Source organism: Neovison vison, chromosome 12 (assembly GCF_020171115.1).
Source record: "Neovison vison isolate M4711 chromosome 12, ASM_NN_V1, whole genome shotgun sequence".
NCBI classification, from domain to species: Eukaryota; Metazoa; Chordata; class Mammalia; order Carnivora; family Mustelidae; genus Neogale; species Neogale vison.
Window position 1 is genome coordinate 121,912,120 of NC_058102.1, and position 22,404 is coordinate 121,934,523.

The 22,404-nt window shown below is 40.3% G+C and overlaps 1 protein-coding gene across 1 annotated transcript in view; it reads right to left on the reverse strand.

The window, feature by feature from the left end:
- The window catches only part of FAM107B (family with sequence similarity 107 member B), a 227,979-nt gene that overhangs the window by 114,533 nt on the left and 91,042 nt on the right, over positions 1–22,404 (reverse strand). The window contains exon 2 of the mRNA XM_044226484.1: positions 18,591–18,651. Within this exon, the coding sequence (XP_044082419.1) occupies positions 18,591–18,651 (61 nt within the window). The remainder of the gene's footprint in view (positions 1–18,590; positions 18,652–22,404) is intronic.

Here is a 22,404-nt window from a genome sequence, read left to right on the forward strand (position 1 = left end):
TCCTTAAGGGCAGAGACAAGGTTTTATTCATTTTCAGATGCCGACATCACACAACACAGTGCCTGACACCCGGTCCTCCGTGTGTGTTAAATTCGACTCCTCTTTTCACAAAGATTTAATGAGGACGTGGTTCTGTATGCGCTGTGTGGAGTGCCCTGAGGCAGACAAAAATGAACACATATATTCCTCCCCTCAAGAAGCTTCCTGGTCTTGTAAGAGAAACACGAGCGAGGATGAGGGTTGGCTACAAATGACAGCAACACAATTAACAGCAGTGTAAATAAGGTAGAAAGTTTTATTTTTTTGTTCTTACATGTAAAAGAAGCCTGCAGGGAGGCAGTCCAGAGTTGGTATGGAGCCCCATGGTCACCAGAGACCAAAGTTTTTGTGTTTTGCCCCCACTATCCTTAGATAATGGTTTCATCTTCAAAGTCACCCTGTGATCCAAGATGGACACCATGGTCTCCTCCCAATGTTCCAGAGGAAGGAGGGGAAAAGTGTGCTCTCTTGAGGAAGCTTTCCAGAAGCCCCATAGTAGTAGATACAGCATTTGATGTCTTTCTATGAAAAATGTAAAGCCCCCCTCCTCAGGTTATTGTTTGAGGGGTGTGAAATCAGTCTTATTTTTATCTAGTTACATTTTTTTCATTATGAAAATTATGGCATCTTATTACAGCAATTTTGGGAAAATGAATTAATTTGTCCCTAATACCAATATTTATTGAAGAACAACAAATATTTATTGCATGCTATTGCACTAGAAGCTAGGGCTGTGAGAGTGAATAACTACTAGAAGCATTCAGGATTTTTTTTTCTCCATTTTGTAAAACTATGCATCAATTCTTATGTTCTGTAGTTGTCAGCACAGTAAATAATTGGATATCCTACTTCTTTCACTTAATGTTAAATCATTAGCTTTTTTCCACTTTGTTACATGACTAAATTTTTAATAAGTATGCTCATAGTAAAAATTAAATGTTATTTAAAAAAAAAACCCAGCCATAAAATGAGATACCACTATACACCTAAGGGTAACCAAAATTCAGAACACAGACACCACATGCTAGTGAGGTTGTGGACTGACAAAAACTCTCATTCATTATTGGTGAGAATGCAAAGTGGTTCAACCACTATGGAAGTGTGTCCACCACTGCACTCATTGGTATTTACCCAAAGGAGCTGACACCTTATCCACCAACTTTATTCACATCACACAGATGTTTATTGCAGTTTGCTCATAACTGTTAATTTGGAAATAATTAAGATATCCTTCAGAATAAACCACGATCCATACAATGAAATATTATTCAGTTCTAAAAAGAAATGAGCTATCAAGCCATGGAAAGACAGGGAGGAATCTTAAATGCATATTACTAAGGTAAAGAAGCCAGTCTGAAAAGGCTACCTACTGTATGATTCCAACTATATAATATTCTGGAAAAGTCAAAACTGTGGAGTGAAAATACTCTATATGATGGGTTCACGTCATTATATATTTGTCCAAACCATAGAATGTCCAACACCAAGGATGAGCCCTGATGTAAACCATGGAGTTTAGGTGACGATGATAGGTCTGTGTGAGGCCATCAGTTGTGACAGATGTTCCCCTCTGGTGGGGAATGTTGATAATGAGGAAGGCTATGCATGTGTGGGGTGGGAGCAAATCTCTACTTTTTGCTTAATTTTGTCATGAATCTGAAACTATTCTAAAAAAAAAAAAAAAGTCTATTAAAAATAAAACCCAGCCACATGCCCTTGCTCTTACCATCTTACACATTGTCCCAACTTGAAACTGCCAGCTCCTGAGGTACATTCCATGGTTCCCTGATAAGATGAAATTCCAGCCACCAAAAGTGATTATTTTCTTAATAATCAACCTTTGACTGCCTGCCTGCCTTATGCTATTTCACTTGCCCTCCCCACTACATGTGCTTCCTGAGATCTCCTCCAAACAAGTGGTGCTAGAATACTTGTCCCAGGATCTGCCTCTGAGGAAACCAAATTAAGCGATCCCCTGACAACTTAGCTTATATACCATTGGCCAGCCCTATCTGTAAGGGATGCTGAGAAATGTTGTTTTATAGCAGGGCCTAAACTGTACCCAACAAAATCAGGATCCTGTGGCTAAAGAAGAGAAATATTGGATACACAATTGGCAGAGATAAGACATGTCCACACATAACTGTAAATTATGGGCCATAAGAAAGTATTAGAGAGATTACTTCTCCATATGTACTCTACAAGTTTATCAAGAATACAGAATTTGACTTGGACCTTCAAGCCTACATATGATTTTAACAGACAAATAGGTACTCTAATGGGGGTGTGTAAGATAGATAAGAGCAGGTAAGGTCTAGATGCAGAAAGACCAGTTAGGAAACTATTAAATTAGTTTGGGCAGGGGGAGAATAATGACCTAAGCTGGAGTGTGACAGTAGAACTGGAAAAACTGGCATAGATACAAGAAATACTGCAGAGAAACCGAATATAGAGGTTAAGTGGGAAGTTGAACTCCAACATGACCTTGAAGCTGAAGGCCAGGATGAAGGGTGACACCATAAACAGAAATCATACAGTTGGAAAAAAGAGACAAGTTTGGAAGGCATTTGTTATTGTCTTTGATTCTACCAGATTTCAATACAATATCCTAATAGAGTAAAGCAGATTAAAAACTAAAGATACTAAATCTCACCAAATCTTGGGGGGGCGGGGTAAAGACTCATTTCTTTATTTCATCTCAATCGTCTCAATGAGTTTATATGCCCAGGACAAATTCCAGGAACTTGCCACATCCCCACGTGCCCTCCTTACAGGAAACCAGGATGGTTAGCCTTTCTAAAGGGCACCAATCTTAGATCCCTGCTGATACATGTGCAAAAAATCAGAGGCAAATATATTCTACCTTCTCCATATGGGACTGCTCAGAAATTCTCAGCTCTGTCTGGAAGACATACTGATATTTGCAGCGTTGCTGGAATGGTTGAGTATAGGGCATTGGACTCAACTGGGCCTATGTTTGGATGAATTAACTCTTTAAGGTTGAGTTTCTTTATTTGCTAAGTGGGGATGATACAGACCCCACAGGGCTGTTAAGAGGATTAACTAAGAAATTCACAGAAAACACTTAGTGTAGCGCCTAATGCACTGCAAGGACTTACTAAATGTTAGCTAGCGTAATCCAGCAAGTATGCTCACCAAACTTTTTGTGTTCAGTTGTTAGAAAAGAACAATATAGGTAACGTGATCCTAAACATGCTCAAATCAAAAATGGCAGCTGGACCAGATGAACTCAGGATCCAGTCAGTGGGTGGTAAGTGGTAAGGAGAAGAGAAAGTTGTCACCCGACGAAAGTAAAACAATGATCCATTTTTGCTAAGACTTTTCAAATGGCTGGAGAGAACTATATACAGCAAACCCACTTAAAGCAGGACAGGCATGAAAAGAATGCGGGCACAGAAAAAATGCCTGAGCCTGAACTTCTGGAAACATGGTTGAGGGCATAAAACCAACAAGGCGAGACTTGCGGCCCTATCTCAGCGCCCAGAAGAGATGGCAGACTCCATACATGCTTGTTGAAAACAGGACAAGTTAACCAGGTAGCCAGATGAACTGATCTGATGCCACAGTGTATTCACCATGATGGCCGGACTGGCATGGGGTTTCTGCCAAATGCGCCCTGACTTTCCGAGTCCTTGATCTGCTTCTGCTTCTACAGCTTGGAAAAAGCCAAGGGCAGTTTGTCCCTTTCGTCAGTTTCTCCTTGGATAGAAAAGCTGAAATTTTCCATGATTACTATACACACTGGAGTCATGCTTGATCAAAATCCATCTAAAAGGTGCCAGGCACACAGCCAGAAGGGCAAATGCTCACTAAGGAAATTTTACAACAGTCTTGCTGAGTGAGAGCAGAGACAGAAGTCCATCCCTGCGGCCCTCTCAGTGAGAACACAGGGACCCCTTAGTTCCTGCGAAAGGGAAAGGCCTAGAGAAGCAGTTGTGGTCCCATTGCTGTTCCTAGTCCTCCAACGTCCTGTGTCATTAAGGTGTGAGCTGGAGTGACACTTCTCGCTGTTCAGTCACACCCACCCATTAAGTGGTTCCTGTTCCTGGTGGTACCCCTCCGAGTTGTAAAATGTGTGTAGTCCTCCATTACTGAAATCATGAGAAGCCTCCGAAGAGTGCAGCATTAGCCTCTGACACACAAGAAAATGTAACTGCGGGGAGCTTCAGAGAATGGGGTAAAGATCACTGACTGAGGGCAGGGCTCACCAGCTTGATGAGAGCTAGTGTTTCCTCCCGTTTCCACAGCAACGCCCCCCCCCGCAACCCCCCCCCCCCGCCCCACCTCACCATGTCCTCAGACACAGGCAGGATGGGGAGGTAACCTCTCAGGGATGTGACACCAACTGACTTTTATTTATTTATTTATTTTTTATTACTTAGGAACGTAGCCCTGGTTTGCCAGTTTTTACAATTCCTCAAGAGAAATCGGAACCTAGATTTTTTACAGGAAGTTCTCCAGATTTTAAGCATGGGCAACCAATTTTGTAAAAATTTTTTTTATTAAATTAATTTATTTATTTTCAGAAAAACAGTATTCATTATTTTTTCACCACACCCAGTGCTCCATGCAATCCATGCCCTCTATAATACCCACCACCTGGTACCCCAACCTCCCACCACCCCACCACTTCAAACCCCTCAGATTGTTTTTGTAAAATTTTGAAGATGGCAGGTCAAACCAAATGCATCAGAGTTTGCCCTGTTGGTAAGTAATATCACTGTGAAAATGTTAAAAATCGCTTTTCAAGTTTTCAGAATTAGCCATTGTTTTTGAATATCTGTGTGGAACACAGACCACGTATCAATCCTCAGCCATAATACGTTAGAGAAAATTCATTAAGATTTACTATCGTATTCTTTTGGTCTCTTTTTCTCATCATCTCTCTGTGATGAAGGATAAGGAGTCCAGAGGCGTTCTTTTCTAAGCTGTTTTTAAAAACAGGCTTGAAATAGAGTAAATGACTATTCAAGTTCACCCAGATCCAATCAGTAACTAAGCTGAACATTAGGGCTCATGTTTGGGGCTCAAACATAAGTGACTGTGTGACTCAAATTCACCCTCGATTCATATGAAGCAAGTTCAAAATGAGTCACAGTATAGCGGTCTCTGAGCAAATAAGCTTTGTGATAGTCTGTCAAGATGGAAAAGTCTCGTTCCTTCATAGTTGTTATTTAACATCCTCCAATTAACAGGTAGGGAGAGAATGCTGTCCAGAATTAAGAAGCTTAGGAAAGGCACCATTTTGACCAGTTAATAAGGTAGTGATCAGAGTAGCTGTTTTGCATTTACGTTTTTTAAAATTTTTTTTCAAAGGGTTTTTTGTTTTGTGTTTTGTGAGGGTTTTTTTGTTTGTTTGTTTGTTTTTTTAGATCCCAATCAGGCTCATTGATTCTTTTGAATAAATTACGGCATGTTGAATGCAGTGATGGTGCCAGGGGATCCTCTCTGATTATGGGTTCCTCCAGATGCAGTTATGTAGGAGGTGAGGGGAAGAGCAGGGGGGCAGTGGGGTGATAAGCCAGGAGGGAGAGCAGCCAGCTACTTCTGTGGCTTAAACCTCGGAGGCAACTCTGGGCACCAGCACAGAACACATGCCCCACAGCTGACCCCCGCCTAAGGGGCCAAAGAGCAGAGGTATTTATTCACCAGGTCCCTGCAGTACTAGCTTGAGGGCGACTCCTGAGAGGGTTCAGAGCAGGTTCTGGAAGAGAAAGCTCGAGGCAGACACCCGCAGGCATAGGAAGTGGGGCCAGGTCCACAGAAGTGGAAGCTGGTGGGTATGGCGACTGCCACACCCACCAGCCTCATCGGTCCTACCTCCCATAATCTGGACAGTGACATTTTCTCAATGAAGTCCTGTCTGAAAACAACTTGAGGACAAGTCCAGGACTGTCTTTTCAACCTAGCTTCAGCTAGGATCTTCCTTTCTACAAATTCTAGAACAGGGGCTGACCCTCTGGGAAGCACTTAAGTGGGTAGAGTAGGCTATGACTGCCATGAAGCCAAGTTGAACTGAGGTGTGGGAATGAGGGGAATAAAGATGCTGACTTCAGGGGAATCCTAGGACCAAAAATCTACTTCATTTAAATGTTTTCAGGGAAACACGGGTACATAGCAACAAGAGCAACACCACCCCCTATCTCTGAGATTCAGAAACTTCCCATTTTCCCTCCCACCTAAGGGCCTTTGGGACCATGACCAGCTGGAACCTCTACATGACGATTTCCACTGTCCGTGTCCTGAGAACGGGAGGAAGGGCGCCCTCCAGGGAGAAAGAGGCCCAGGCGTCCAAATACACAGCATGCAGCACAACCTCCAGCCTTCTACCCATGTATGGTGACAGGAAGTAAGAAGTGGAAGTGGGTAGAGAGATTCCTCCAGGATAGAGACACTCGAAGAACATCAGTTTAGGGTTTCACTTATTTAACCTAAGTGTTGCTTCATCATTGTTTCTTTTGTGTATTAGTGTTGCCTTCTCTTCTAAGGGATTCTTACAAAGGCTGGAGAATAAATTTTAAACAAACGAGGAAATGACGGAAGAAAATAAAATAACAGAAACATCACACACACACACACACACACACACACTATACAATTCTGCTCCAATTATTGCCACACTGAAAATTTCTTTCCTAGTAACTGATTCATTTTATGACCTGGATAAACTTCTGGGAAGCCCTGTGCCTCCAAGGGTTTAAGGGGACTTAGGATTGGATAAAGAGTAGTACTGGATAGGTTACCAAGGTGGCATGTGGCACATGGGCACAATATCTAAATCAAACATTTGCTGTGCAGGTGCATTCCCGCCCCCTTCAAGAAACAGGTGCCTGGTCAGTCAATAGCACATCAGGTGTACCTTGAACACAGAGGACTAAATCAAACTCTCATTTTTATTTATTTGTGTTTTCTCATTTACGAACAATAAGCGATCTATTGAATTTCCTGAATAAAAAAATTCTGGAAGTGATTAGCTCTTTGCCCCTGGAGAGAGGAGAAAAAACAGAAACTGCTTTCTGGGTGACCCTGAGAAAGATGGAGGCTGTGGTTTCAGAGCTGTGGGTGGTAATATTACTTAATAGATGTTGCCGAGGACAGCACTGAGAACTTGGCAACCAGATTTCATTAGTCTGACACCTTTTCAATGCAAAATAATATTGAGCTAAGAGCAGATTTGCACATCTTCAGCAGGCAGGCCAGGAAGTCTCCCTTCCTGAATGAGAGAACACCCTTGTTGCTCGTCCTGCCAAAGATCATTACTCCCTCTCCCATCCTAAGCATCTGCTTGGATTTGAGGGCAAGGCCAACTGATTTAACAGTGAAGAAAATCTAGTTGTGCTCTCCCCCAGCCCATGACTTTCTCCTACTTACACTCATAATGCAGGATCTATGAATAAGTTCTAGAAACATCTTCCTCTTTATGAATACCTGTTAGAGCCCATGCATAGCCTCCCATCCAGTTGTGTTTTTGTCCTTGGGATGGGGAATATATCATTTTCACAGATGTATTCCTCTGGTAGACCTTCACTTCTTGGGATAAATTTACATGATAGTGAATATCCAGTCAACTATTCTTTGAAGTGGAGACAAAATGGCGGGACTCCTTAGACTACAATAAAATCATGGTTGCTAAGTCCCATATAGGACTGTGGGGATCAAGACTTTGATGGAAGTCATCTGCCACCTCAGCAGCATTTTCTCTAATAAAAGCCCCCCTCCAAGAACCCACAGACTATCCTATAGTCAAGGGAATGAGAAGGAGGTAAACTCAGGTAAAGGATGTACATTTAGCTCCTTGAAGGCATGCCCCTTGTCTCCCTCATCTTTGACTTTCCTGGGAATTAGCGTGGTTCTCTTCATGTCTGTTAAAGTCCCAACTGAACAACAGTTTTTATTTCACAAGTTGTACCGTAGACCAGACTCAGTCATTCACACACGTGTTTATATTTTAGTCAACCAACCATTTATTTTGAGCTCTCCTGTCTTCCACTCATTGGGCTGGGATCTGGGGAAAAACCCAAATAGAAATTTAAGAATCAGGGGTGCCTGGGTGGCTCAGTGGGTTAAGCTGCTGCCTTCGGCTCAGGTCATGATCTCAGGGTCCTGGGATAGAGTCCCGCATCGGGCTCTCTGCTCAGCAGGGAGCCTGCTTCCCTCTCTCTCTGCCTGCCTCTCCATCTACTTGTGATTTCTCTCTGTCAAATAAATACATAAAATCTTAAAAAAAAAAAAAGAAATTTAAGAATCAGGTCCTTGCTGACATCTACAGCCCCCAGCAGCATTTTCTGTAAAAAGAGGCCTCCAAGGACTTCAGATGGTCTGTTAAGGGGTTGGAAAGAGAGGAAACTCAGGATAAAGGAAATCCACTATCTTCTGCTTTCCAACTTCCTTACCTGAACAGTTTTCTATTCATTCTTTGGCCAGGATCTTGGAAAAATTGGTAAGGAAGAGAAATCACTTTTTTTGCACAAAGTGGGGTATGACCAAAATGCAGTTGGCTGGGGTAGACATCTCATTTTGACTGTTCTACTATGACATGAAAGTAAAAGCAAACACTCTACTTGTCTGAATTACCAGAGAATAGGTCATTTTCTCACCCCTCAAGGCTCCTGGCCAGAAGTTGCCTTCCCGCAGGGGGCCAGCCTCGCAAACCACACACACACACACAGCGACATCATGTTGCTTAAGAAGCGGCTCAATGGAACCCTGGTCTCACTTCCTCACAAAGGTTACAAAAATACATATATTTTGTCCTGATTGCTTTCATTTTTAGTTGGAGAATTTTAACCGTTTGAGGTTTACTTCACACATAAGAAACTCACAAACCACAGGAAATGAAAATTTGACTGAATGCAGATGACACAGACAGCCAACTCTGAAAGCATGCTGGGCCCCACTCAGCCTTAGGTGACCTTTAGCAAAAAGAGAGTGTTCCAGTGAAACATTGTGACTGTCATAAAACAGCGTCGACTTATAAGATTCTCCCATTACGATCAGAGTGTGACAATCATGGGGCCCCAACAGCACAGGCTAAGCACAAGCAAAAAGATAAAAATGATTCTGTAAAGTCTTCCTGAATTTTAAATGCATTTGAAAGTTGTTTCAGCATTCAAAAATACTTGGCGTGTGTCTAAAGCAATGCATGGGCAAGAAAAATGGCATGATCGAGCCAACATTTTAAAAACACATTTTACTTTCCTTTTGAAACATAGCCACCAGAAAGGGTGCAATTCATTAAAAAAAATAGCCTCTCAATAAAGTATAGCTGGCTCATCCATTCATCTGTCTCCCTGTTCACAAAGAAATGAATGAATGAAGACATGATGTGCTAAGTTCCTTCTCTCTCTCTCACCCAAAACTGGTACTCCATAATTTCTATTCATTTAGCTAGAGATAAGATTAGTTTGGGCAACTTATAAACCTAAGTCTCTGTACTAAAAAGGTACTGCTCAGTTTTAACCTTGTTCAATATTGATGCATTTTACAAGCTGTTGTGAGTGCGTGTAGTGCTTGGCTTATTCCAAGAGCCCTTTAGTGGAGAATGAGTGAGATTAAATGAAGTCTCAGCACAAAACAAGTCAGGGCAACCACAAAAGGCTAGAGCAAAGGAACACATTCCATGGCAATGCAGAAAGGAAAGAAAACTCACGGAAAGAAAGATATGGGAGCAGGTAGCCCCATGAGCCATACAGACCAACATGTCTACCAACTTTGCTATAGCAGTTGCTGAGAAATGAGGCATAAACCCAGGTGAGAACATATACACTCTTACTTTGTCCTCAGCTACTTCCAATAACTGGCTTGTCTTCAGAGGGTCATATTGTCGGGCTTTTAATTAAGCCTTCCTGCTGACCTATAGATCCTTCTGTTTGTAACTATGGCCTCCTTGTTACTATTAATAAAGTATCATTGTTTTTTCTTTGTTTCTCAGACAACATCATGGTCACCTCAAAACTCTTATGTCTGGAAATCTTTCCTTCACAATACCTCCACTCTTATTACCATATTTCATGGGTCTATTATCTCATTCTTCACTTACTAAAAAAAAAAGCAAAAAAAACCAAAACAAAAAAAAAACCCTCAAATGTACAGACACTCAGTTATTAGGTAGCAAAGGACAGGCAATGATGGTGGCAAAGTTTAAACACACTTCCAAGTAACCTGTCATAGCTCCTGGGTGGATCCTCCAAGTAGAAATTACAGGCCTCAGGATGAAGAAAGAGGTGCTTAAAGATTCAATCATCAGCCAGAAAGGGCCAGATACCAAATAGGTATCACTTCAGATTCAATTTATAGTATTTGGTTTTCACTTTATAAATATCCTGACTAATGTGTCTTTTTTTCACATGAAATGATGAAAAGGATTTCCTTTCTATCCTTCAAGACCCAGCTCATAGGCCACAAACCCTTGGATAACTTCCTGGACCCCTCAAATTGAGTTTCTCTTGCCTCTTTGGTTCCTCTCCTCCCACTCCTGCTTGTGTTTCAGCATGTACATATCCTACTTGTTGTCTTAGTTCTCTGTGTCTATGTTTTAGAGATACTATTTAACTATAAGCTCTAAAGGCAACACTTCCACAGAGCCATGCTTCCTCTATAACTTATATTTTACTTATATAAGTAAAGGCTATACTTTCTCTATAATTTACATTTTCCTTTTATTTGTTTAATGGCTGCATTTCTCATTTCCCCCAAAGCTCGATGATACATGGAGTCACATCTGTCCTACTTACACTCTAAATATAGCATAATTCCTAGCACAATGGCTAGAACATGGTAGGTTTTCAATAAACATTTCTTAGTTAATGTATTATATGTTCATACTTTTCAAATAACCTGGCAGACACAACAAAATACATAATTGGATTTCAAAGAATGGTTATTAAACACAATAGATGTGAATTAAATGGACCAAAGCAAGACACACAAGTACAATAATGCCACAGTATAGAGACATGTTTGGAGTAAATCCTGAATACAGAAGAGGGAATTTGCAGTAAGTCCCAAAGTTAGTACACCAAACACCTTTTAGAAATAGTGAAAAAAAATTTGCGTTTTCTGTTTAAAATTTATAGAGAGTGGGGTTATTAGGTGTTTTCAAATAAAAATAGCTAAATAAGTCATTTATTCATAATCCAAAATCTAAAGCCATATAATTAAATCACAAAGAAATTGGGCAGGGAGGAGCAAGATGGCAGAAGAGTAGGAGACCGCCGTTCCCATTCCGGTCTTTGACAAAACAGGAAAAAATATACAGTGGAAAAAAGACAGTGTCTTCAATAAATGGTGCTGGGAAAACTGGACAGCTATATGTAGAAGAATGAAACTCGACCACTCTCTTACACCGTACACAAAGATCAACTCAAAATGGATAAAAGACCTCAATGTGAGACAGGAATCCATCAGAATCCTAGAGGAGAACATAGGCAGTAATCTCTTTGATATCAGCCACAGCAACTTCTTTCAAGATACGTCTCCAAAGGCAAAGGAAACAAAAGCGAAAATAGACTTCTGGGACTTCATCAAAATCAAAAGCTTCTGCACAGCAAAGGAAACAGTCAAAAAAACAAAGAGGCAACCCACGGAATGGGAGAAGATATTTGCAAATGACAGTACAGACAAAAGGTTGATATCCAGGATCTATAATGAACTCCTCAAACTCAACCCACACGAAACAGACAAACACATCAAAAAATGGGCAGAAGATATGAACAGACACTTCTCCAATCAAGACATACAAATGGCTATCAGACACATGACAAAATGCTCATCATCATTAGCCCTCAGGGAGATTCAAATTAAAACCACATTGAGATATCACCTTATACCAGTTAGAATGGCCAAAATTAACAAAACAGGAAACAACATGTGTTGGAGAGGATGTGGAGAAAGGGGAACCCTCTTCCACTGTTGGTGGGAATGCAAGTTGGTGCAGCCTCTTTGGAGAACAGTGTGGAGATTCCTCAAGAAATTAAAAATAGAGCTTCCCTATGACCCTGCAATTGCACTCCTGGGTATTTACCCCAAAGACACAGATGTCATGAAAAGAAGGGCCATCTGTACCCCAATGTTTATAGCAGCAATGGCCACGGTCGCCAAACTATGGAAAGAACCAAGATGCCCTTCAACGGATGAATGGCAAAGGAAGATGTGGTCCATATACACTATGGAGTATTATGCCTCCATCAGAAAGGATGAATACCCAACTTTTGTAGCAACATGGACGGGACTGGAAGAGATTATGCTGAGTGAAATAAGTCAAGCAGAGAGAGTCAATTATCATATGGTTTCACTTATTTGTGGAGCATAACAAATAGCATGGAGGACAAGGGGCGTTAGAGAGGAGTAGGGAATTTGGGTAAATTGGAAGGGGAGATGAACCATGAGAGACTATGGACTCTGATAAACAGTCTGAGGGGTTTGAAGTGGCGGGGGGGTGGGAGGTTGGGGTACCAGGTGGTGGGTATTATAGAGGGCACGGCTTGCATGGAGCACTGGGTGTGGTGAAAAAATAATGAATACTGTTTTTCTGAAAATAAATAAATTGGAAAAAACAAAAAAGAAGAGTAGGAGACCAAAATATCATCAGGTCTCAGGAGTTCAGCTAGACAGTTATCAAACCATTCTGAACACCTAAAAACTCAACAGGAGATAGAAGAGAAGAAGAGCAGCAATTCTAGGAACAGAAAATCGACCACTTTCCAGAAGGTAGGACATGGGGAGATGTGACTCCAAAGCAATGGGAAGATAGACTGCAGTGGGGAGGGGCCGGCTCCCAGCAAGTGAGAGAGCAGCAGAGCACAAAATCAGAGCTTTTAGAAGTCTGCTCTACTGAGGGACCTTGCTCCAGGGGCTACATGGGGGTGGAGCCCTCACGGGGACAGTGTGGTCTCGGGACCTGCGGGGACACAAAAAGACCAGGGATGCCTGAGTGCAGCAGAGCTCCCAGATATCAGAGTGGGAAAGCCTCCTACAGAGGCAGAACTGAGGAGTGAGCTCTCAGCTCAGGATTACCTTAAACCATGATCTGAGGCACAGCTGGGCCACTGCTCTTCAAGCAGGGATCCCACAGCGGCAGATCCGGAGAGACCCCCTCCTTCCTCCTCTGGGAGGAGTAATGCAGGAGCACGCTGTGGGAATCTGCTGGGTTTGGAGACTCCAAACAGAACCGTGCAGCAGAGAGAGAAACACTGGGTCACAGGCCGGGTGAGCCCGGAGTGTGGCCAGAGACCAGGGAGACAGAAGAGATTGACTGCTTTTCTCTGATGGTACACTGAAGAGTAGGGCCCTGAGCTCTCGGCTCCTCCAGGCCGGAGATTGGGAGGCCATCTTCACTGCCATCCTCCAGAGCTCTACGGAAAGCGTTCAGGGAACAAAAACTCCCGAGAGCAAACCCGAGCAGATTGTTTAGCCTGGCCCCTGGCAAAGGCAGTGCAATTCCGCCTGGGGCAAAGACATTTGAGAATCATGGCAACGGGCCCCTCCCCCAGAAGATCAGCAAGAACATCCTGTCAAGTCCAAGTTCACGGATCAATGAGAACTGTGGAACTCCAGAGCTAGGGGAAAGCAACACATAGAACACATGGCTTTTTCCCCCATGATCCTTTAGTCTTTCAAAGTTAAATTTTTTAAATTTCATTTTTTTCTTGTTCTATTTTTTAATTATTCCTCTTTCCTATTTTGAACATTTTTAAACTATTTTATCTTAACAATACCTTTTTAAAAATCTTTTTAAATTTTCATTGTTATACTCATATTTTATTCCTTCATTGTATTTAATCTTATTTTTTTGTATAATACAGTTTTTTTTCCTTTAAAATTTTGGGATACAATTTCTTCTAATAAATCAAAATATGTCGTAAATCTAGCCAAAGGCTTTGTTCTAGTCTCCAACCTGATGACATTCTTTTCTCCTTTTTTTCTTTTTTCAATGAACTTCTTACCTTATCAATTCCTTTTTTAGAATCTTTTAAAATTTTTATCTTTATAGTCATATTCCATTCCTTCATCATGTTTACCCTTATTTTTGTATATATATAAGTTTTTCTTTCTTTAAAACTTTGGGAGGTAGTTTTTCCTAACAGACCAAAATACACCCAAAATCAAATATGTGGCTCTGTTCTATTCACCAGTTATATATATATATATATATATTTTTTTTTTTTCCCCCCCTCCTCCTCCCTTCTCCCCCTGGTTTTGAGTCTCTTCTGATTTGGAGTATATATTTCTGGGATTGTTGTTACCCTTTTGGTATTTTGCTCTCCTGTTAATCTATTCTTTTTTTTTAAAAGATTTTATTTATTTATTTATTTGACAGAGAGAGATCACAAGTAGGCAGACAGGCAGGCAGAGAGAGAGGAGGAAGCAGGCTCCCTGCTGAGCAGAGAGCCCGATGTGGGACTTGATCCCAGGACGCTGAGATCATGACCTGAGCCGAAGGCAGCAGCTTAACCCACTGAGCCAACCAGGCACCCCTGTTAATCTATTCTTATCTGCATAAAATGACAAGGTAGAAAAACTCACCACAAAAAAAAAAAAGAACAAGAGGCAGTACTGATGGCTAGAGACCTAATCAATATGGACATGAATAATATATCAGAAGTAGAGTTCAGAATGACGATTATCAAGGTCATATCTGGGCTTAAAAAAGCCATGGAAGATATTAGAAAATCCCTTTCTGGAGAAATAAAATCCTTTTCTGGAGAAATAAAAGAACTAAAATCTAACCACGTTGAAATTTAAAAAAGCTATTAATGAGGTGTAATAAAATGAAAGTTCTTACGGCTAGGATAAATGAGGCAGAAGAGAGAATTAGTGATATAGAAGACCAAATGATAAAGAATAAAGAAGCTGAGCTAAAGCGAGACAAACAACTACTGAACCATGAAGGGAGAATTAAAGAGATAAGTGATACCATAGCACAAAACAATATTAGAATAATTGGGATCCCAGAAGAAGAAGAAAGGGAGAGAGGGGAAGAAGGCATATTGGAGCAAATTATAGTTGAGAATTTCCCTAATATGGCAAAGGGAACAAGCATCAAAATCCAGGAGGCACAGAGACCCTCCCTCAAAGTCAATAAAAAAGGTCCATACCTCATCATCTAATAGTAAAACTTAAAAATCTTAGTGACAAAGAGAAAATCTTGAAAGCAACTCAGAACAAGAGGTCTATAACATACAATAGTAGAAATATTAGATTGGCAGCAGACCTATCCACAGAGTCCTGGCAGCCCAGAAAGGACAGTCATGATATATCTAGAGCACTAAATGAGAAAAATATGCAGCCAAGAATACTATATCCAGTTAGGCTGTCATTGAAAATAGAAGGAGAGATAAAAAGCTTCCAGGACAAAAAAAAATTAAAAGAATTTTTAAACTAGCCTGATGGGAAATATTGAAAGGGGTCCTCTAAGCAAAGAGAGAACCTAAAAGTAACAGGCTGGAAAGGAAAAGAGACAATATACAGTAACAGTCACCTTACAGGCAATACAATGGCACTAAATTCATATCTTTCAATAGTTACCCTGAATGTAAATGGACTAAATGTCCCAATCAAAAGACACAGGATATCAGAATGGGTAAAAAAAAAATAAGATCCATTGATATGCTGTCTACAAGAAACTCATTTTAGACCCAAAGACAGATTTAAAGTGATGGGGTGGAAAACAATTTACCATGCTAATGGATGTCAAAAGAAAGCTCAGGTGGCAATCCTTATATCAGATAAATTAGATTTTAAGCTAAAGACTCCAATAAGAGAGGAGGAAGGACACTATATCATACTTAAAGGGTCTGTCCAAGAAGAAGATCTAACAATTTTAAAAATCTATGGCCTAACATGGGAGCAGCCAATTATATAAACCAATTAATAACAAAATCAAAGAAACACATCAACAATAATACAATAATAGTAGGGGGCTTAAACCCCCCCTTACTGAAATGGACAGATCATCTAAGCAATAGATCAACAAGAAAATAAAGCCTTTAAACGACACAGGACCAGATGGACATCACAGATATATTTAGAACATTCCATCCCAAAGCAACAGGATACATATTCTTCTCTAGTGTACATGGAACATTCTCCAGAATAGATCACATCCTGGATCACAAATCAGGTCTCAACCAGTGCCAAAAGACTGGGATCATTCCCTGCATATTTTCAGACTATAATGCTCTGAAACTAGAATTCAATCACAAGAGGGAAGTTGGAAAGAACTCAAATACATGGAGGCTAAAGAGCATCCTACTAAAGAATGAATGGGTCAACCAGGAAATGAAAGAAGAATTTAAAAAATTCATAGAAACAAATGAAAATGAAAACACAACTGTTTAAAATCTTTGGGACACAGCAAAGGCAGCCCTGAGAGGAAAGTATATAGAAACACAAAGAAATTAAGATTATAGATTTCTAACTAAATGGTGCCCCACTTTCTGTGGAATTATTTTCATTTGGATCTCTGACTCCAAATGTATTGTGGAGGTAATTTTTTACCACTACACTACATTTCTAGTCACACACTTCTAAGGCTTAAAGATCTAGGATGCTAGAAGACTGAGAATTGGATCCTTGTTTTCTCACTCAGAGATGTCACAATAGGACCTGTTGGAGCCAACTCGTGTCTTAGAAAAGCCTTGGTGAGTAGCAGTATCTTCACAACATGTGGGATAATCAAGGCTTTTGGATGGCTTCAAAATCTAGTGTACACTCTGCCAAGAGAGCAAATGATACTACTTATAACAGCAACTGGGAAACTCAAAATCGCTTGGCCATATTTGCATTGACCCAGCAATAGCCATTAGTCTAGACTTCTCTAGCTGAGAAACTGAAAATTAAGAGTAAGTGTGCAAAAGTGACACTCAGAACAATTTTAAGGGGTATAATAAGCAAGCTCCAACTCTGCCTTCCTATGCCCCTACTCTCAAACTCCAAAACTCCTAGAGCACCTGGGTGGCTCAGTTGGTTGAGCACCTGACTCTTGGTTTTGGCTCAGGTCATGATCTCAGGGTTGTGTCCTGCATCAGGTTCCATGCTCAGTCTGGTAGTCCCTCTTCCTCTGCTCTCTCTCTCTCCCACCAACCCCATCTCAAATAAGTAAAATCTTAAAACAAAATAAAACCAAAAAACTCCAAATCTCCTTATGAGCAACATCAACTCAAGGAAACTTCTTAGATTCTACTTCCTCATTGCTCCTAGGGGTATTTGGGTTATGTCAATCTTTTCATGTATTCCAAACACATCTACACCTTAGACATTTATTTTCTTGAAGGCAAGGATCCTGTCTTATTCTCTTTTTAGGCCAGAAATCTAAAATAGTCATAGAGTTGGCCACATCAAACCCACCCTACCTGCATCACTATTATACAGAGAAAGAAAATGCCTTGCATATAGTGGACACAAAGGACTCAGTAAAAATTTACTGAATGACTACTAGGTGCCAGCCACTGTCCAAGGTGTTAAGATACCATTAAACAAGATAGGCAAGCTTTCTGCTCTCTGGGGGACAAATAACTAACCAAACCAATCCATGGAAGGATGGTTTTAGATCATAATAATTGTTATGAAACAAATAAAATGAGCAATGAGATGAAGAATGATTTTTAAAAAATGACAAATCAGTCTCTGAGACTGGACATTACAGCTGATATCTGATTGATGAGAAGGAGCCAAGCCACACTAGGATCTACAAAGGGAGAGTGTCCTAGGGAGAGACACCAAAGTAAAGTAATGTGTGTTATTGTTGGTGGTACACACTTGGGAGGGTTATAGAGGGAGACAGTGGAGCTGTTTAATTGCTAATTCTTTCTCCATCCATATCAAAGTGGGGTGCCACCTTTCCCCCCACTTGGCATCTTTTTTCATTACTATCTCCATTTTCTCAATTCTCCTCCCTGATTTCCATTAAATTACAAGAATACAAGCCTCTACCAGCAGCAAACACATCTGGAGCCCTCTTCTAACTCCTTAACATCTAAAACCAAGCTAAAAGCCATTTGAATATAGAAGCAGAGAGTATTAAGATCTCGCTTTCATTATTATTAGGTCCATTCAACTAATGTTTATTTTTATGGCCATTACATGTCATTATCATTACTGAGCATAGCCAGAAACTAAGTTATAGATTCACTCATCACTGTTTCTTTCCATGTTTTCTCATAGGAAGTCCTATTAAATAACATTTTCCAAGGTAATCATAAATATTTCAGTAAACAACTACACTTCTTATTTTAGTATTCCCGAATTTGAAATTTCTTCATCATTATCATCATTTACTTCATTGAAAGCATTTGTTCATCAAGAACTGTAATCAATAAAAGAAAGAAGAGAAGCAGCTAGTTTCTGCATCATAGCCAGATTGCCTAGATGTCGTGCCTGGAATCCATTACCAGTGACATTTCTTGTCGTGTTTCCAATCATTTGGAACACATAGACTTTCTTGTGCAATATGCAAAGCTTTTGGATGCTGTAAGCCCTTCTGTCAGCAACAGCAGCCCAGAAAAGCATGCATTACACTGAATGTACTCTACCTGGTGCCATCTTCTGTCCCAACTCAAGGCATTTCGGTTCTTCCTGGGATTCCTCTTCTTCCTGGGTTCCAGTTCCACAAACCAGAAAAATAGGGAGAAAGGTAAAATATGCATTAATTTACAGCAACACTTTCTGAACACCTATTGAATTAATATGAACTTCATATTAATCTGAAAATACTAGACCAAGCCCTTATGAACTGAGGCTTTGGGCAAGCAACAAATTCAACAGAAGAGGTTGAGTAGAGTAACTATAGTAGGGCTGGGTTACAGACTCCAGGGTGTCATTCACAGGAAGTGTCTACGGGTGTTGTCCCTGAACCAGTACAATCCAGAGGTCCTCTGTAACTGAATGTTTCGGAACATCAATTACTTAGACATAGTGGTGGTGGGTTCCTCCATATGACAGAAATTCTGCCAGCATTGTATAACAGAGATAATTACTTTTCATGATTCAAAGAACTGATTCACTGTATTTTTGAAAATTCTATCACAATTCACAGTTATTTTGATCTCCGGAAAGTTGAATGAACACATTCTTCTCTGAGCTCTGGTATGATATTCTTTAACCACAATTGCGACTCCTGTAGTGTTCATAAAGTAGATGCAGCTAGAAGTGAGGGAAGTAAATTCAGAGGAATGTCTACACAGTGCCTTTCTAAATTTGTCTTCAAGATGACTTTATGCTGATTCTTTCATTTATGTCTTTCCTTCGCTGAACAAGTATTTGTTGAGTGCCTCATAGGGGCTATTTCTGTGGGACCTTAATTTTTATGCAAGATCCCTTCAATTACACTGCAAGCAGATGCTTACTCAGCTTCCTTCTCAGGCTGGCACACTTTCTGCACATACTTTGTTCCTCAAAAGAATTTAGCCCAATGGAAGATGTTTTGGACCATAATAAAGCATGTGTGTACGGAGTACCCTAATTGGTAAGCGAGGCTACTCTCTAAACAAAGTGGAACAAATGAACTAAAAAATTGATATTATCCATTGTAAAAGCACTCCCCAATTTGTTTTAAGTTTGCACCCTCTTAAGTATTATCTCATCCAGATGAGAACGCACCAGACTCTTCAAGTTTGGATAGTAAGATAAAGTGTTCTTTTTAATTTAAAAAGAATAGTTTCTTTTTTTTTTAAGATTTTATTTATTTATTTGACAGAGACAGATCATAAGTAGGCAGAGAGGCAGGCAGAGAGAGAGAGGAGGAAGCAGGCTCCCTGCTGAGCAGAGAGCCCGATGAGGGACTCAATCCCAGGACCCTGAGATCATGACCTGAGCCGAAGGCAGCGGCTTAACCCACTGAGCCACCCAGGCGCCCAGAATAGTTTCTTTTAAATTGCCATCAGTATCAACTTATAAGGGAGTTGCTTTCACCTGTGTTGAGAACAAATGTTTTTCCAGAGATCAAAAATCCTCTTCAAATGTTCATCAGGGACCAGTTCCAAAAATTTGTCCTACGTCTAAAACCCATTACAGTATTGGCATGGGCAAGTTGGGTAAACAAGCCTTCAGTTCAGTTATCTCAAATTTATACATTGTAAGAAATTTTTAATGAAAATGGCTTCCAAAATTACATTTCTAAAAAGGATGTGAATTAATATGATACCAAAGGACATATAAATGATAGAAAGCCCCATTATACAGAAAAGAAATGCAGCAAATAATTTCTTGTTCCACAAGCCCCAACAGGACAGTACATAATAAAAACATAAGGAGTTATTTTATAATACAGCCACAGGGGAAGTCTCTTGAGATGCCCAAATAACCAAATAAAGTTGTTTCATAGATGAAAGCATTCTCCTTTGAGCCAATAAGACTGTTTACTTTTTATTGCTCTGAATTCCAGAATTGTGAAATAATGTAGCTCTTTAGCTTTCCTCCAGACATATTTATTATTTTATTTTAAATTGCCCCTCCCCCAGTTTTCTCATTTAAATAGTAAAAATTGCAAAGCCCCGGAATGATCTGCAGATGGAAGGATATTTGGAATCCTCTTGGCTGGAGAGCTCTCAGCACAGAATAAACAAGCATCTGTCTTTGATAGCGTAAACTATGTTCTATTTAGAGAATAAAGACCGAACTCCTTAGATGATTCTCTTTAGTGCAAGTCTGTGATTTGCTGAGCTTGTTCTTACTGGCTTTTTCCCAGCAAAGCTAGAATAAAATGACAACAGTCCAACTGTAGTAGACATCTGTTGATTTCGCTGCCTGGCACTCACTCACTCTGTCTAGTAAATGTGTCCTGATTTCCTCTTTAAAGTCATCCCTTCCGACTCTTAACCAATTGTAGTTCCTATGATACCAGCCCAGTGCTCCAGGCCATCTCACTCCCCACTGCCACGGGTGGTCATATGACCCAGGGCTAGGCCCACCCTCCACTACATTTCCCTGTGATTGGTTCAGAGTAGTCACGTGACCCAATCAGGGCTAATGAGAGATTTTCTCCGGACGTCTGGGAACTTGACTCCTATGCTTACCCACTGAAACCTGAAACAGCTCTGAGAGTTGGAGCTGCCGCTGTCACTTGCAGCTGAGACAGCCATCCACACAAAGGAAAAGAGAGCCAAGAGATGGACTGATGATACTGAGTCCTAGTGATATCAATGGAGCCCCAAATCGAGGCATGCTTGAAGCAAGCTTAACCTTGGCTTTTTCAGCCCATCAGCTATTATAGCCATACATTTAAAAAATATATATATATTGATTTTAAAAATAACCCATTTGGGTTATTGTCTGGGTGGCTTAGTTGATTAAGTGGTGGTCTCCTGGTCTCCTGGTTTTGGCTCAGGTCATGATCTCAGGGTAATGAGATAGAGCCCTGCAGTAGGCTCTGTACTCAGTGTGGAGGTGCTTAGGAGACTCTTTCTCCCTCTCTCTCTGCCCCTCCCTCTAGTGCCCTCTCTCTCTCTAAACTAAATAAATCTTAAAAAAAAAAAACCCCAACATTTCTATTATGTTTTCTGTCACTTCTAATACAATCAGCTGATGCTGATTCTCAGCTCTGGGAAGACAGAGTGGGGTGCCTTGATCATTCACTTCATTTCTTGAGCAATCATAGTTGAAAAACAAAACAAAACAAGCAATAAAAAATTAATTGGCAATATAATTGATATATATTATATTAACAATATAACCTTACTGACATACTTCAAGGCATTTTAACTTGGCCTCATAGTTTTGCAACATTAGCAGCGAGCATTTCACTCTAGGAAAGCGTGTTTAGAAACACAATGATAGTTTGGGAGAAAAATAGAATTCTTGACCAAAAATTAAGGAGATCCAGTCCCATTTGTCTCCACCTGTTGCACCAATTACGTGACTGACTCTTGGCTTCAACTTCCTTCACTTGGGAAATGGATCCCAAATATAACTGTTCTTTCCCAAGGAAGTTAAATTCTAATTTTAAATAACTGTTTCTGTGTCACCAAACATTTGAGGAATCTTCAAGTTTTCTCTATTATAGGCTGTACTATAAAGATCATCTTTCCAGGCAAGGATTTTAATTATTTCAAATTATTTTGGATTAAAGTTTCAAGGGTAGGATTCTAGATCAAAGGTCATGAAAGTTTTTGAGGCTCTTGGTACAGATTATAAAAATCCCCCCAAAAATATTTTGACAAATTAATGTGTCAATGGCTATGATCTCAGGTTTAATGACCATTTTGTTACAACCTCTCTTAGCAATATCTATGTCCACATTTTGATGAATATGAAGAGTAGTCTATAGGAGGTAATTTTAGAAACTGACATCCGACACTCACCATATTCTAGTGCCAAGAGTCTTCTTACTGCATTACATTGCTACTAATA